The sequence below is a fragment of the Somniosus microcephalus genome, chromosome 22 (assembly GCF_052327205.1).
Source record: "Somniosus microcephalus isolate GS21.2 chromosome 22, FLI_Smic_1.0, whole genome shotgun sequence".
NCBI lineage: Eukaryota > Metazoa > Chordata > Chondrichthyes > Squaliformes > Somniosidae > Somniosus > Somniosus microcephalus.
Window position 1 is genome coordinate 56,410,864 of NC_141008.1, and position 17,779 is coordinate 56,428,642.

Sequence of the window (17,779 nt, forward strand, 5' to 3'; positions counted from 1 at the left end):
CGTAGGTGAGTTTACAATGCCAGACCATTATTGTAGTTTCAGCAGTAATCAACAAGTGGCATAAAATGACCTCCATCAGAATTCATACTTATCTACACATTACAGCCATTCTTTTGAGAAAACAAGATTTTTCTTTATACTCCCATTCTCTGCTCAATAACTGACAAATTATTCAAGTGAGAGTTTCATTTCAGTTTTAGAACCAGCTACAACAGTTACTGTAGGTGACCCCACCAAAGGTAAATGCTGGTCCCACCCTACCCTATAAAACAATAACAACCTCAAATAATTAAACACCCACAACACAGCCGATTGTGTTTTTTTCAACTAAATGAACAGTATATTCGCTTAATGTCCAGTCAAGAACCTATTTTTGTGTCAGACAAGATTATATTACTGAGGAGAGTACAATAATGGATGTTAAGATTTAGCAAGACAATAGGATAAAGTTACCAGATAAACACTTTACTCATCGGTTTTGCAAAAACACCTGCATCCTGTAACCAAGTTGATATTTTCTAACCTTGCATTGTGCAAAGATACAGCAGGTGATGAGCAGGTATTAGAAAGGCATTAAGTCTGGAAAACTACAGGAAGGTCATGGTCAATCCCTTTTAAGTGAAATAAACTGAATATAGATGCACACAAATTCAGCATACCTTTAAATACAACTCAGGATTGACACAAATAAAAATCCCAAGGGAGTCACTTAGGGCACGGCAAGTGTGTTTACCCAAATTAAAACAAACATATATCGGAGTCATTAGGATTATTGAACGAAAAATAATGAGGGGACTCAGCACTTCTATGAAGTGAACAGAAATATTTATCAGTGATTCATCCGATTGAACAAACTCGTGTCAGTCCTCCAGCAGAAGCATGCAAAAGAAACTGGGGGAAAAAAGTGATCTCCTTTACAAGGGAAAGCAAAATTATGCCACATATCCCCAGATCTTTGTTGCACTAGAAGAAATAATGAGATATCTTCCAGGTGCACTCTGTAAAGAGACAGATATTCCTTCCTGTGGAACTCAAGATGTCCACTAAACCAGGGTTTGATCCCAAGTTTTCTCTTTGCAAGGTATATCTGCTGCAGGAATCTGCAGAAGCTGAGCAGAGGGTTAGAAAATGCAAAAAATTAAACCCATTTCCAAACTGGTACAAATTACTGTGCAACAGTGGAACAAAAATTTAACAAATGTTCCTGAATTTGGTAAAAAATTAACTTGGTACTTAAAAAGTATTAAAACCTCAATGGTGAAAGCAATTTCATGGTGCGTGCTTCTTTAATTATTGTGATTATTTCATAGACTAGTTCTCTTCTCTTTGGTAAGAGTGCTTTGTGCTCACTTATTTGGGTCTGCGTGACAGCCACAAAAAGATTGCGAACACGGCATCTTAATGTAAACTGTGGGCGCTTTGTAAATGCCACAACTGACCTCAGACTTCATGGGAGGGGAGGAAGCAATCAAGTCAACGTACCCACTCAAACATTATACTGTGACCCCAGTTGCAAAGTGCACGTAGGTAGATCTTGGGTGAGGACAGGATCTGGCTTGCATGCGAATCCCTCAAAAGTTAACAGCCTGCTCACACTGGTGCAAAAAAATGGCCCCTTGGGGGATGCACTGGGGCATAACCGTGCAATAAAACAATATCCTCGCATTGGTCATCAACTTGAGAAGAGAAAATTGAAGAAAAATGTTGTTTAAATGCAACAGTGGGCTTAATTCCTGTATGGGCACCAAGATCATTCTTAATTGATGAAACTCATGACCTGGGAAGTGGACTATATACACAAGCTCTTAACCACATAGCTCACAACCATAAGCATTCATCAAGGGTTTTGATAAGAGTAAATAAGGAGAAACTTTTTCCTGTGGCAGAAGAGTCAGTAACCAGAGGACAGATTAAAAGGTAATTGGCAAAAGAACCAGAGGAGTGGCGAGGAGAATTATTATTTATTTATTTATTTATTTATTTTTTAAACACAGCCAGTTGTTGTAATCTGGAATGCGCTGCATGAAAGGGTGATGGAAGCAGATTCAATAATAACTTTCAAAAGGAATTGGATACTTGAAGAGGGAAAACTTACAGGACTACAGTGAAAGAGCAGCGGAATGGGACTCTATCCAAGAGCCAGTACAGGCACGATGTGCCGAATAGCCTCTTTCTGCGCTATAGCATTCTACAATTCTACGAAAAGTAGAATGAGCACATCCGTTTAAAAAAAATCATAACTATCATTTACTCATTTTAAAGGCAGATGGAGACTTTCCTGCTAACTGTGGCCTTAATACATTACGTGAATATTAAACCAAGCTTCACAACCGATCCTTAAAACCCTTGAAATATATGACCTGCGACTCTTTTCTTCATCTTCCCTTACCGCCCCTTCTCCATCCACTCCTTACGCCCCCATTCCCCCCCTCCCCCGTTGGATCCCTTCTCTTTCACGGTTCAGTGTTTGTTGTGCTACTTTCATTTCTATTCTTCAGTGCCTTTTTACTTCAGAAATAAAGCTGTTGAAACAGCAGCAGTTGACTTCATATAATGTTTTTATATGATTAAAAAAATCTTGCGTAGGCACACACTTCATGCCCACAAGCCTTGCTTCCTGCTGTCACAATTTTTGGTCATGCTTGTGTGTCAACATTTACCATTATTAGGGAAATTACTAGGCCAATATTTTCAATTCAATTTGGCGATGTCAACTGTCACGATATAGTCGCAGACTCTGGCTATCAGGTGGCTCTCTGCAGCCAGTTTCTGAAGTCTTTCTCCCAACTTAGTCACCATTTGGTATATTAAACAAAAAACTTATATTCATGAACTGATCATGGGAAAACGCCATAAGAATTTCCTAGTATTCAGAATAAATATTTGAGGAAACATAACACCTGGCATCATTTGTAAATGATCCTTGCTTGCTTTGGAGGTCAGCCTGGATTAAGCTGATACATTGTGATATTGGTCTCTTGGTCAGTGTCCAGTCATATAAATCCGTCTTCGAAGTAATCAGCTAACAGCAGGTTTAAAGGATGGCAAAGCAAACAAACTGCTGTGAGACTCAGTTGTCATATAAAGAAAATTAAGCACTTAACAATACAGCTCGTATTGTGACAAAACAGTTGCACTTCAAATTTGTTGCATCAATTACTCCGTTGCTTTTTAAAAAAAAAATATATAAATCCCATTCCATTCTCCCATCAAAAATAATTTACCCCAGGGCCCAACGGTTTCTACTTCAATGACCCACAATGGCCTCTATCTAATTTCCCAACACTGGTTCGAGTCACCAGTATCAACTTTGTAAGCTCCCTTTGCAATTCCCATTACCCCAAGCCAGCATACCTGATACAAGCAATGGCAGACACTTCTCAGCTGTGGGGGAAACTCAGATGAGGAATTAATAATTGCATGGAAAAATCTCTCTGTCATTTGCAGTAGGTTCCGTTGATTTTCATCCAGGCTTTCCGTTGGTTCTAACCTGTGGAGCAGTATTCACATGATCATTCTTATTTGGATGCCAAAAACCCCCCCCACATAAAACACACAGAATTACTAGTTTTTGCACATTCATCTATTATGTACTGAAATCAGGTGAGTCACTGCATTCCATACCCGTGTCAGCCGCTCTCCATGGCTGGTTTCATTTGAAAGTATCCACATTTACCTGCCAAACATGTTAAATCTGCAGGTGACATTGTGATCAGAGCTTTTAATGTTAGTGAGCTAACATCATATTGTCTCATCTCCAGTCTGGAGGACATTGAGGTCTATGCAGAAAATTAAACAGTGTCCTGTTGAAATCGGCACCGGTACAGATAGACATACCTCTTGACCATTTATAAAAAAATAAAAAAAATTGGATCCTCTTCATTGGGGCCTTGTCAAATTGAGGGCCTATAAAAGGTTCAAAATTCAGAGCCAGTACATCTTCCTCACCCCCATGTGATACTTTCATAAACTCTTGTTTACCCCCCGCCCCCCCAAACTCAGTGATTTTCTTGCTCTCTTCATTACCCCTCCACCCAAGGTAGTTTCCCAGTTCCTTCCTCCACCTTGGTCCAATGATTGCCCCAAATCCTCTAACCCTGCATTTACCTGAAGACTTCACTTGGCCTTGACTCTCCCATGTACATGAAAAAAACTTTGTTTTCCTCTGTCCCCCCCACCCCCATTTTCGGTCCTCCACTTGCTCTATCGACCATTCTTCAGCTGTGAGGGCAGGCATAAACTGACTACCATTGGAAGGCCCAAGTGCTTGGTGTTAAGCGCACTACTCTGAGTGGTGCACCGAGCTACACAGACCAGGAATGTCAAAGGTTTAATCTCAGGTCTGCAATGAATTAATTTCTCTTAGCTGGGACAACAACAGGTTGCGATCATTAGCCTGTGTACTCCTGGGCCAAGAAGGGAGAAAACACATTAGCATCATGCAGGGCTCCAGTCCCTGGTCGCTAACCAGCAACCTCTACCATAAAGCACATACTTGGAGGCCAGGTGAGAACAGAATTGGGCTTAACTGTGATGTTTTCTATGGTCAAAACATCCTGCCAAAGCTCGCAATTTAGGCTCACATGTAAAGAATGGCCACTTAAGCAAGGTACTAGGGAACGACCAGCACTTGTGGAAGTGTATGACATCAAGAGACAGCAAGAGGAAGAAAACGGAACAAAAAGGCCGAGACAGCTGGGTAAATCACTCTTCCTCACCAAGGAAGCACCCAGATTCTGTTCTGCAATAGCCGGAGATGAGAAACTCAAAATGTCAAGAACTATGGGTACATATGCAACCAATACAACCCATAATAATATTAGTACAGTATATTGATCATGGCACTACAAAGATAAGATTCTTAAGGGGATAGCAAAATACTGCAGATGTTGGAAATCCGAAATAACAGAAAATGCTGGAAAAACTCAGCAGGTCAGGCAACATCCGTGGAGAGAAATTTGAGTTGACGTTTCGGGTCGAACCCTTCTTCAAAACTGGAAAGAAAATAGATCGAAGGCAGGGCGTGATTTGATTTAAATGGAGAGAAGGGATTCACATGTGGACGAATGTTGGTCTGCAAATATCTGGGTTCACCGGTGATTTGATTTAAATGGAGAGGAGGGATTCACATGTGGATGAATGTTGGTCTGCAGATATCTGGGTTCACGGTCACACCTGGTCTGCACTTCCTCCCGATCTCCACCCGTCCACAGCTCAGAAATCTTCCTCCCAACACCTGGGAACACAACCAAATATGAAAGCACCATCCCGCAGGAAAATTTCTGAGCTGTGGCTCCAGGTGGACGGGTGGAGATCGGGAGGAAGTGCAGACCAGGTGTGACCGTGAACCCAGATATCTGCAGACCAACCTTCGTCCACATGTGAATCCCTCCTCTCCATTTAAATCAAATCATGCCCTGCCTTCGATCTATTTTATTTTCTTTCCAGTTTTGAAGAAGGGTTCGACCCGAAACGTCAACTCAAATTTCTCTCCATGGATGTTGCCTGACCTGCTGAGTTTTTCCAGCATTTTCTGTTGTTATTTAAGATTCTTAAGGGCCTAACTATAAACATGCAATCACCATTTTAGGTCTGTTCAAACTCGATTGCTTTGACATTGCATAAAAAGGAAAGGATAGCCAAGCAGGAGAGCATTCTCAGGATGGAGCGCTTCATGTTGGAAGTGCTCTCCAAGGCTTCCCTTCTTTAAGCATTGTATACACATTTGCTTTTCAAATAACTAGTTCTACACCTTCCACTCATTCAAGTGTTAAGTGAATTTTTAACAGTCTTACTTACTGACAAACAACCTCTCTGTCACTGAAAGTTAACTTTTACAAATGTGGAGTTTCATTCCTTCAGATTTTAATTAATGTTCAAGACTTTTTTTAATTTAATTTTTTTTTTTTATTTAAACTTTTTCTTTCTCTGATCTCTCTCTCTATCCCATCTTACTTTCCCTCGATTTCACTTTCTGTACATGATTTGGCACTGAATTAACTATTCTAAAACTCACGTCCTTGTTTAGACTCTGCGTGTCTCAGTAAGGTTTCTTCAATCTGATTGGTTAAGAAGATATACAGTTGCGTGCCCTGTTCTCTCAGATCCCCTGTAGAGGGCATCGCGCTGTTTGGGATTTCTAATCACCCCAAGTTCCAGTGCAAAAGCCCACAGAAAAACTGCGAGCAAGTGTAAGGGTAATCAACGGCTAGTGCGTTCGTTAGCCGCTGACCGCAAAATCCGGGGCCAATAAGTTTCAATGCTATATTAACGTAGGCCATTGCCAGTGTAGTGCTTTATTTTAAAAGCACATTGTACACCTTTAAACTGCTGCTCCGAGCAGCTTCATCCAAGGCCAGGGACAAATGCAGTCATAAGACTACCATGTGACAGGCACTGCATGTCTCCAAGCTACATACAGGAAACTTTGTATTATCCAGAGGTTAACTGTCCGGAATGCTCGAGCCACCGGCAAAAATCAGGAGCCGTTTCGTTAGGTTTTTTTTCTTTTCGTTGCTTTTTTCTCAACAGTCAAGCTCTGCAAGGTCTTGCTGAAGCTGTTGCTAAGCTACAGAGACGCTTGCAAGGTACGGCCGACTGTTTAGAAGCTGTTGGTTTGTTGCCAGATGCGGAGCTCAAAATCTCCGTATGTTTCAACATTAGCACTGGTTTGTCCGGCAGTTTTGATGGGACGGCAACAGCTCGGTTCCGTCGGTGCCGGATAGCACAAAGTTTCCTGTAGTTCTATGGTCCTGGTTTTACTGTGCATGAAAGTTTAGATTGTTCCAAATATTGGCCACAATCTGGTCCCCAGCCGATTGTAGAATCTATCCTGAACAAGGTTTACAGATCAGTACCAGAGTAAGTCATATCCAGAGCTTTACTTTTACACCAGCATTAATTCAACTCCGCTCATCGGCCTTCCAACAAATTGATCCAAGTTTAGCACCTAGTCTCATGATCAAGGCGGCTCAATACCACCCTCAGAATTTCCACAGATTGAGCCCTACTGCAGCAAGAGGTATTTAATATAGAGCTGGTGACTCTTTTCTGGGGGGAATGGTGGGGGGGCAGGATTTATTCACTCAACGGGACAGCTCCTTCAAATAACAGGGACACAGGATTCTTGCGCTAGCATTGCACGATTAATAGATCTGGATTGTTACTGTCTCTTCGCGATAAAATAGACATATAACATTCTCTCATTTAAACATCCTCACAGACCAGGTCATTGACAAAAGTTACAGAAAGACAGTCCTAACCTGGTAGGATCAACCTCAAAGCTGAGATGCTGTTTCTCGGGGTCCTTAAGTACAGTTTTTAGCAATGGCTCAAGCAGCTTCTGCAGGTATGTAGCACCATAGACCTGAAAGCAGCAAGAGAGCACAAGGGTAGTTTGCAATGTAGAAGCAAATCATAACAAGCATATCATAGATGTAAACTTTCCCAGGGATCCAATTAAAAATTTGTCAATAAACTTGTACTACCAAAGCTGTGGCACCTTTGCTGTGAACAGTAGCACATTATAGGCATGAAATAGTCGTGCTCGTCATTCACACCACACAAAACAGAATGAAACTTCAATTTAAAGCAGTCTGCATTATTAACAAGGGAACTATGCCAAGGCTGTATGTAGCCTGATCGCTGGAGGCAAATCACTTGCAAAATTGATCTTCCAATTTATATCTACTGTCCCTTAGATTGCTGCCTTCTAAATTTTCTAAGATAACCATGGGGTCTACTTAACCCCCAACCTCCAATTAAAAGTACATAAATCTCCTAAAATCCCCTCGGTTAGTGGCAGAAAGCTAGCACGCTAACTGGTGTAACTGCCCATTGGGAGCATGCCAATTAAGCTTGGCATCCTATCTATCTGTTTTAAGATTATGTTCAACACACAGAAATAATTTCTCTTTTTTTTTTTTAAATAGAAAGACTTCATTAAGGTACAAATTTATATTTAATAACAGGCACAAGGAAGTTAAAGCAAATCTTAAAAGACTAAGTGGAATCGTTCACGCTCTGAGAAGCTAATGGATAGGATTCCCCACTTCTGCATTTACCAGTCCATAATTTTCAGCCAATTCATTTTAATGGATGGTAAAATGTTGTATAGCGAGCATGGAAGCAGAAAAATCCGGCTAAGATCTCTCTGGGCAAATGGCTGCATATCTCACACACTTTTTGGTGGAATTCAAATCTGAACACATTGGGAACAAGTAGTAGTTTTAATTTTGCTCTGCAGAGTTAATAGGAAAGGCAAGGTACTTTTATCAAAACTGAAGTTCATAAATTCCTGAATGAACACCAAGGCTTCAACAACTGACTGCACACAAACGGATCAAGACATTTCCCCCGTTATTAGAAACAGAGACTTGCATTTCGCTACCATTGTTTCCTTTACCATATAGAAACTGTGCTTCAAAAGGGAAGCACCCCAAACATATTACAAATATCAGATCTCCCAAGGCATTGTTCATGGTGCGAGGATATGCCATTTTATAAAGATAAGGAGCATTACACCATCTAACAAACAAAATGTATTATTCTGCGGCTGCCGAGATAGAGCTCGTGTAACTCACATCACTTAAAGGCATAGCGTCTAAGTGCTATACCATATCCTGGGGTCAATTATAAATTAATTGCTTGGGCAGATCCTGGAGTCAATTAGAAGGTATTTTCTGTTACTGGAGAAAGCTTCTTTGTGGGTTAGCTTGTAAACCCCTGGCTCCTCTGAACAAACCAGCAAAGAAAGGACTGGATTTCTTTTTGTTTGCAAGAAAGAAACAGCATGCATAATCAAGTGTGATGGGCACACATTAATACTCATGGTTCGTTAGATAGAATGAAATGAGTTACCCAATCAAGAGCATTATACCATGTAACACAAACTGTAACCAAAAAAGTCACATATTACTAATCTCAAAAGCCCTTATGAGCATAAATGTGTCACAGATTTACCTTAAAACAGAAAGTCATTATTTTACTCGCAAGGCTGTTGCCTCTAAAGAGGGTCTGCATGGAATCTGCGAGCTCAACCTCCTTAGAGAACATGTTCCAAAGCAGCTGGTAGAGAAGATGACGCGAGTCAAATAACGTCACCAGCACACGAGCAAGCTCATCCTGGGGGTGGGGGGGAAACAAACACATCTACATCAGTTACAGAACTGCAAAAATTGGAGATGTTGAATAAACTACTAGAAAGAACAGCGCAGGGTTAATGCATAATGCCAGTGAGAAGCAGCAAATAATTAAGTTCGAATAAGACTCTTTAAAAAGGTTTTCCTGTCTGATATTTTTACCCCCCCACCCTAAAATAAAATGCTTTTAATTAATTTCTACACAACCAGAATGACTACTAGGGTCACTTTCCTATAAATACATATTACAAAATACAAAAAAAGTGGTATTTGCAATACAAACAAGCAAAACACAGTAACTAATTAACTCTTATAGGAAAAGCTTCATGCAATGGGTTAGGTCTAGTTGCTGCGCTCAATAAATGAGAACACTAAATTAAAGGGCAGTATTGGTGCTCTAATTTGAATGGGGTGTAGAGGAGGCAGCTACTCCCTTCCCCGAGGGCTGTTTAAGAGGCAGGTGCTGAACTTTTGATTTGTGTTCCGGGGACAAGATTTGCATCCAGAAACATGTCGGATGGCACTGCCCGTTTAGATGATCAGCAACTGTCCACTGGCAGCCCTGTAAAAGCATCATCTCAGCTCCCTCCCCCCCCCCCCCCCGCCACCTACAAGGTCTGGAGGTTTTATACGTTCTCGTGATGTGGGCAAGACTGGCATTTATTACCAATCCTTATTGATGCAACGGAGTGGTTTGCTGGACCACTTCAGAGTCAATCACGTTGGTGTGGGACTGGAGTCACACATGTGGGCCAGACCAGGCAAGGACGACAGGTTTCCTTCTCCATTAGGACATTAATGGGTCCGTTGGATTTATACGACAGTCCAACAATCTTTGTGGCCACTTTTACTGATGCCAGTTCTTTATTTCCTGATTTTCTTTTTAACTGAATTCAAGTTCTCTAACCATCACGGTAGGATTTGAAATCAAGGTCTCCGGTTTACTAGCCCTTGACACGGCAGATCTCCCAAGATGGTTTCAGAATTGTACAAGTTAAAATCTTTCCTCTTAAGGAGCAATAACGGAAGCAATCTTTTTGGTAATTAGCATTTTCATTATGAAGGACCATCCACCCAGACCAAATAACCACCACCCCCTTTGAAGTCAGTCAATGGATAAAGTCACGACTCCAGACCGGGCAACTTTTTCCAGCTGCGTCAGCTTATTTACAAATCTGGGCAAGCTAATTACGACAAGCCCGCTTCCACCCAGCGGAAGTCATTCAAGCATTGAAAAAAATATGCAACAAATGAACAGAAATATGCAAGGAGAATGCTCAAACTAACTTTAGTTTTTAAAAAGATCAATGAGACCCATCTGTTAAGAATTTTTTTGTTTGTTTTGCCCAAACCCAACTTTCTGCTGGTTTCCACTGGCAAGAATGTGCAAGAGTCAAGGTTCAAGGTTCAGGTCTAGTGCTCAGCTCCAACCAAGTCATGCTAACCTTTTTACAACCGCTACCCAGACCTTAGCTACATGAAGCTGCCATAAGCATATCACCACCACGAAAGAAATGACTAAAGGAACTACTTAAAACCCGCTCTCTGCTCAAAGCAGTTGGAGAATTACTGCAATTGGTTCAAGAGTGCATTTTGCTTGTGTGCACATTTTAAGCTTTCCTACCTGTTGGTTGAGATTTGTGACTGGCCCAATGGAAGTCTGTGGTAAAAATGAAGAATTGCATTTTTTTGAGCTACATCCATGCAGTACTTTTCAAGAAATTGCAATTTGTAAAACTCAACTGCGGGAACTGTTTAATAGGCCGCAGACAGTCCAATTCCATGGAACTTGCCCTGATTTTTTTTGGAGGGGGGGCGGAGAAAGAGACGAGAGGAAAAGCAGCATTGTATCACTCCCCAGCAAGTCCCCAAATAATTACAATGTATTCTGATGTATTTTTATTTCCCTGTGGGGAAGTGAGTGACCTTGGCTTCCACCTTGCCCCTAATGATGTGGGTAATTTGCCCTGATTTTAGGAGTAGTGTTTTTTTTTTTGGGGGGGGGGGGGGGGTGGGTGGGGAGAGAGAGAATGGGACGACAAAAGCAGAGGGGAAATCAATTTCCCAAATCAGCACCCTGCCACGCCATGGCATACCATTTTGTAGCACCACAATGCTACCTGGACTACTTAAATGCAATCTACTTCTAACGTCTGTGCATGCACGAACGTGCAATGCAGATGCTGGGAGTTGCAGTTGTGTCCTGGGTTTACGGTTACATCTGATTGACCTGCACGTGTGATATGTTGAACGGAGAATTGCAGTTTATCTTTTTAAATGGTATTGATATGATAATAGGTATTACATGTGCACCTTACAAACAATTCTCACTTTAAAAAAGTGTTCAATACACACAAATGCAAAGGGGGGGTGGGGGAGAGAAAGGGGGAAAGAGCAGAGAGAGCATGGCCACACTCAGAGGCGGCAGGGATGGAGACAGGCAAAAACTGGGAAGGTGGAAACTGGACGTGCCACGGAATGGGCCAATGATAAACATGGAGAAAAACAAACAAGAACCCACACTTATTACTCCGGCCCAGGTCTAAATTTCTTGCATATACTTTAAAAGCTACATTAATTAACTGAAGGTTGTACTTACCGCACCAAGATCTCATTGAATGAAATTGTAATTCTGGTCCTTTGACTAACACTTTACTCAGTGTTGGTATGAACTATTCTTGTAGCTTATGTGCAATTAACTTTGATTAGAAGGACATAAAAAATAGCCATCGACCACAACTGAGCTACATGCAGTAATTGACGCCCTTCAACTGTAAAGTGCAATACCTTATTTTATCAAAGCAACCTGACAATTAACAGTTCTCTCACTCTCCACATCTCTTTCTCCTCCACCACCACCCCACAAATTTGGCACTATTTATTGGAGAACCAAAATGCTACCCAAACAACTTTATGTATTATAACACACTGCAATTCTAGAAATCATCAGCTGTGTAATATAGTAGTCAAGTATCAAAACTCAAGAATTTTATGCTTTTCTGCCACCTTCAGGCAAAGTCAGGTATGGCACTTACCTCATGTCACAGGTTATGAATGCTTCAAACAGAGGGCTTGCTAGACAAAAAAAAAGGCCAAGGTTCATCTAGTTCGCCATCTACCATTCTGGCAGTCGTATAATACGAGAATGGCGTTGTTGACTAATCGTGGCAATCAGTTTATCATCAATTAGTCTACAGCAGAGCCAGACAGAAGGTGAAGAAAACCCACCAATGGTGCAAAGCTTTAGGAGCCACAGGTCCAAAGCTATCTGTTCCTCCCAAGCCTGCTACACTTACCATATTACGATCACCTATCAAATTACTCCTACTGTATCCCAAAATATTATTTTCTATAATAAATACATCTAATTTTCATTTGAATAAATCAACACATTCTGCTTCCACCATCTCCTCAGGGAGTCTGCTCCATAGATTTACCACTCATTCAGTGAAATAATGCTTCAGCAGATTAGTTTTGAATTTAGCCCCTTCAAGTGTAGGCCATGTTTTCCGGTTTTACTGTCCTAGACAAGGTGAAACAGCGCGTCATGTTCTACATTATCTAGTCCCTTTAGAATCCTAAAAACAGCAATCAGATCACCTTTCAGCTTTCTCCTTTCCACTGAGAACATGCCCAATTTACATAATCACTCATCATAATTCAATCCCTCCCTCCCCTCAATCATTCTGTTGCTCTCTTCTGTATCCTTTCAATAGCAGCAACATCCTTTCTGTACTGCAGCAACCAGACCTGCACACAGTATTCAAAGTGCAGTCACGCCAATGATTTATAAAGTGGCAGGGTGACCTCATTATTGTGGCTCAATATTGACCTTTTAACACAACCCAACATCTGATTTGCTTTACCACTGCCACCGAGCATCGTTGCGATAGCTTCAATTTATTGTATCAGGACCCCCAGGTGTCTTTCATTTAAGTAATAATCCCTTGCTGGATTTTTTTGTCCCCACGTGAAGCACTTCACACTTCTCTACGTTAAATTTCATCTGCCACCAGTCTGCCCAATTCCCAAGTATATTCAAATCATCCTGTAGCTTATCCTGTTCAGCTCTGTAGTCTACATTAGCTTCGTATTTTCTGCAAATGTAACCACTGCACTTCCATCATTTATGAAGCTATGAAACAAAGGAAGTCCCAAAACAAACCCCTGTAGGATCCCACTGCTAACGCTCTCCCAGGCTGATGACAAACCCTGTCCCACCACCAATGCTGTAATAACCATTAGAAACGGTTGAAGTAAATATATTCAAATTAATTCACAGCGTTGATGGCATAGAAATAAACCCAATTCCAAGATTAACAATGACTTAAGAACACAAGTACAATTCAACAAATTATTCCAGTTCCTAAGAGCATTTCACTACCTCTTCAGATAGGGACTACTTCAATCAAATCAGTAAAATTATGCACTTCGAGAATAGGCACTAAAATACACAACTAGGATACTAACACTGTGTTTCAGCTTCATCGTGAATATTGCTTGGAAGTGAAAGCATTTAATAGGCAAGTGACAAAATTAAATGGCCAGGACATGAATCCTTCCTTGGTCTTCTCCTCCGTCGTCCATGAACTGAATTGGCTCATTCGTGAAGATGCTACAAGGCAGTCTAACTATATGCATTTAATAATTTTATTTTTGAAAATTAGATCAGTCTTGCATGCAGAGGTGCGATTATGCAGTGGACACAAAACAGAAAGCACTGTGAAGCTATTTGGGGCATCTCAAGTTGGAAAACAAGAAACATTAAATGACAATTAGAGTACTGCAACCTTTTACAGTAAAAGATGCAGTATGAAAATTTCCATGTAAGTAATTTAAACGTATACTAAAAATGGTTAATTCTGAGGGGGTGGGTCAGAATGCGTGTTATCTTGCATTTGTCACTCCTCTCTTCGCTCACGTTTTACTCTACCACTCACCATTCCCAAACAACACGAGGACCTTAGCACGAGAATCATATGTCCAGAGCAGTTCCTCCTCGCACAATGCATTGGAACAGAGACACTACAAGGGCACTTTTAAACAATCCCCTTCCTCCAAATAAAAAAAAGATAAGAACCACAAACATTTTGAGCTCCTTCTTAATATGGGTGATGTTTCCAAACTAAGTCCACTTACCCACTGTGAGCAAGGCACCACATTGGCTAGAGCCATTGCAATGGGCAGCTCTCCCTGATCTCCCATCATGGTGACCAACTCCACAAGTCTTTCAAACCGATCAGCCAGTACAGTTTCTGCAAGGGTGTCAAACTCTGTGCCCTGTTGAAGAATTTTAGTCAGCACTTCCATGAATGTAGCTCTTGTTTGAAGATCTTTATGGTACCCCAAGCCTAAGCACAGTAAAACAAAAGAAAATCCAATTAGGGTTTTGTTATGGCTGGGTAGGGAACACAAGACTAAACTTCAAAGCATCATTTTTGTCAAAGGGCATTCATTGTAAAAGGATTTTCTAAAAGCAACTCTTCTAAATAAAACGATTCATAAAACCTCAACAATGCTGAAATCCAGCATCAACCCAACACAAGCGGAATATGCTAAGTGAGCCTGCCTGCCGTGGAAAATTCACCACTGGTAGGGACCCAAATTGGTCAACCTTGGAATCATATTTTAGGATGCTTTACCTCAACTTCCCAATTTCATTTCTGACTAAGATAACCAGCAGAGGAACACAGGCAGCAAGCTGGGCGGCACAAGACACACAAACCAAAGCGATCTTATTTGCTGAATCTCCACTCGTCCAATAATAGCAATTTAAACCATCACCTTTAAAAAGTGTTTCATTTTTTTTTTTTTTTTTTAAATTGTTCAGTTGTGACAACACAACTAGTCTGCTAAGACTTGAGCTTGGATCAGGAATTCTACGAACTTGCACTGCACTATAAACTAAAACAGATCATAGCAAAAATATATTTTATACATGTTACTGTTGCTCTTTGCAACGCTGCAGTTGAAAGCTTAGACGTGATATGTTCAGCATATGAAAAACCAAGAAAGCCCAGGAAGAATCTGCTCCGATAGCCCAGTTAGTTTTAAAAAAGACTGCCCAGTCTGGGACTCAGGTCTTGCAGATCAGGAAGGTCTGAGTTTTGATCCAAGTCTGTGCTGAGTTAGCTGATCTCAGGAGGGGGTAAAAGTGAGACAAATCACTATCCCGTGACACTTGTTGAGATGTGCATGGAGGTCATTGATGCTAAAACAGCCCAGTCCAGACTCAGGTGAAAAATAGCCAATTAAGGCAGGCTGCTGGTTGATGCTCATGCAAATGTACCTCAGTTTGAATCAGCGCCCCCAGGAGATAGTGGGAGAGACGTTTCATCTTTAGATGAGAAATGTTATATATAACAGGACTAAATCTAAAGTAGCTCGATTTATTTTTGATTCAAATATTTTCATCCAAGCCTGGATTTGCACGTAATTGGGTTCTGATCAGCTGCCCATGAAAAATATTGAATTAAATCTGCATACAGTGAATGCTTTTGAAGAAGTTATAAATAAATAGGCGTTTTGTTCACCTATGGAGTGCATAAGCCCGCTGTCTACATTTGCGTTGAGAAGGTTGGACATGGCAAGAACTGTGCAGTGCCTGAGTGACGCAAGGCGCCGCGACATCCCTCGTTTTCGTCCACCTGTTTGTGCCGTTTCCTCCTCCACTTCACTGCAGTCATTTAGCAAATTCATGAAGAGAGTAAAGTACCTAAGGAAGAGCAACATTTTATTTAAATATTATTTTTTTTTTTTTTTAAAAAGTTAAAAAAATTGTAAGAACAAATATATGCGGCAGCTGAGGAATTTTCGGGCACAGTTCAAATCACCATCACATTCAACATTTGGATTTGTTACCTCAAGTGGCCTGAACTGGACTTACTTGAGGAAGAGCTGTGATTTAGCCTCCATTAGTTCCACGCCATCCCCCTCTTCTGGCTGCAAAGGTAACCCAGCAAGCAACGACACCACCGCCTCCATGCTCGCCTGGTCAAGGTCTCTGGAGAAGACATCCATCAAAAACAGGCACAAACTGATTTCAGGTTTCATTTTTTTTTTTTTTTAAACTCCACATAACATGTTCTTTTCTTTTTGCGTTGTCAAGTAATTTTTTTTTTTAAAACACCAATATAAATCAAATTTAAGATTGGAATGCCGATTAGATTTTTATTCCATGCAAAGTTATTGCAAAGATCCTTGCATCAATAAATCTTAAAAATACTAGGTAACGTCGCCTGGGCATTTGACAATAAAATCAAAACAAGTTTCTCTGAACTTGGGGGAAGATTTCCCCGATGCACTGCATGTAACACAATCATAAAGTTGCTCTTTATAAACAAATTTATGATTTTGTTACTTATTGGATGTGGAGAAAATCTTTCCCCCACCCCCCCAAATATGAGTCAGTTGTATGACCACATGTAGCATAATGTACACAATTTTGGGCACCTTGGCGTCAAAAGAATGCATGAAGCGGGTTTGAAGAATTAGGTATGAATGACTCCAGGATTCAGGAGACTCACTTGAACATTTGATTTGGGTGGGAGGGGAGGGAGAGGAGGGAGAGCAGGGAGAGGAGGGAGCGCATGCAAAATAGAACAATGCAAGAGGGAGGAGAAAGAGAAAAATAAAAATAAAGAAAGAAAACAACAGAAAAGAATCCAGATCTTTGAAATGCTCAACCCTCAAGGTATGTATGTTGTATACAACCATTGAACCAGCATATATTCTATTATTTTTATTCTGTAATCATCTGAAGACACATGAAAATTACTGCACAACTAAACAAAAATATTGTTAGCTACTTGAATTTAAAAAAATGCTTTAAGACATTTCGTTAAGGGGCACATTTGACTTAAAACAGAACTGGAAGACACTAGTTTAAAATTATTAAGCCTCAAGTGAGATGAGAGATTACAGAATTTATTTTAACACTCGAGTATTGGATCTGTGGAACAACAAAGCAATGAATGTTATGTGGAATTGCTCAAAATAAAACTAGATACATATGTTTCATTGTGGAATTGAAGGTTGCAGTGGACAATTATTATACGGATTATCAAATACTCCCGTGACACAATGGGTCCAGAGTTGCTGGGACTGGAAGAGGACAGTAATGTGTGCAAGGGGCAGCAACCGCGATTGAATAATGGAGATGCGGGAATGGACATATATTCTGCACTTCGGCTGATTACCTTTGGGAAGTCAAATGAGTTGGCTTGAAAAGTTAGAAGGCTTTTTTTCTTGCTCCAGGCTTTATTATATACTCTTAATAAATACAAATGATCACTTCCAAGGAAAGAGGACGATCTCTTAAGCATTCATAAATCTCAGCTTGGAAACATTTAATGGGGGGGGGAAAAAAAGGGCTTTACCTCGTTAAGCATTTCACATCATCATCAGCAGCCTGGTTTGATGTTCCCATAACCCAATCCGTCAGGTACTCCACCATCTTGTTCCTGGACACAAAAAAAAAGGGTAAACTAAACACCATATTGCAACACGGGTTCACCGCATCAATCTCCCCACCCAGCTGATCTCCCAATTTTACACGTTGATGACAAACATCTGCTTACAAAGGAGGAAGAAATATCATTCACAATTATCATGACAACTTGCATCAGGTATCCTTACTT

At 40.7% G+C, this 17,779-nt stretch overlaps 1 protein-coding gene across 8 annotated transcripts in view; it reads right to left on the reverse strand.

Annotated features, from left to right (window-relative positions):
- Positions 1–17,779, reverse strand: part of nf1a (neurofibromin 1a) — a 301,749-nt gene that overhangs the window by 174,450 nt on the left and 109,520 nt on the right. For 4 of the 8 annotated variants that reach the window (XM_085964799.1, XM_085964798.1, XM_085964802.1 and 1 more), the window contains 8 exons: positions 17,519–17,602; positions 16,027–16,143; positions 15,674–15,855; positions 14,280–14,491; positions 10,765–10,800; positions 8,962–9,123; positions 7,263–7,366; positions 3,355–3,490 (listed from right to left, as the gene is read on the reverse strand). In XM_085964799.1, coding sequence (XP_085820925.1) covers positions 3,355–3,490; positions 7,263–7,366; positions 8,962–9,123; positions 10,765–10,800; positions 14,280–14,491; positions 15,674–15,855; positions 16,027–16,143; positions 17,519–17,602 — 1,033 coding nt within the window. The remainder of the gene's footprint in view (positions 1–3,354; positions 3,491–7,262; positions 7,367–8,961; positions 9,124–10,764; positions 10,801–14,279; positions 14,492–15,673; positions 15,856–16,026; positions 16,144–17,518; positions 17,603–17,779) is intronic. The other 4 variants (XM_085964806.1, XM_085964804.1, XM_085964803.1 and 1 more) reach the window with 1 other exon arrangement.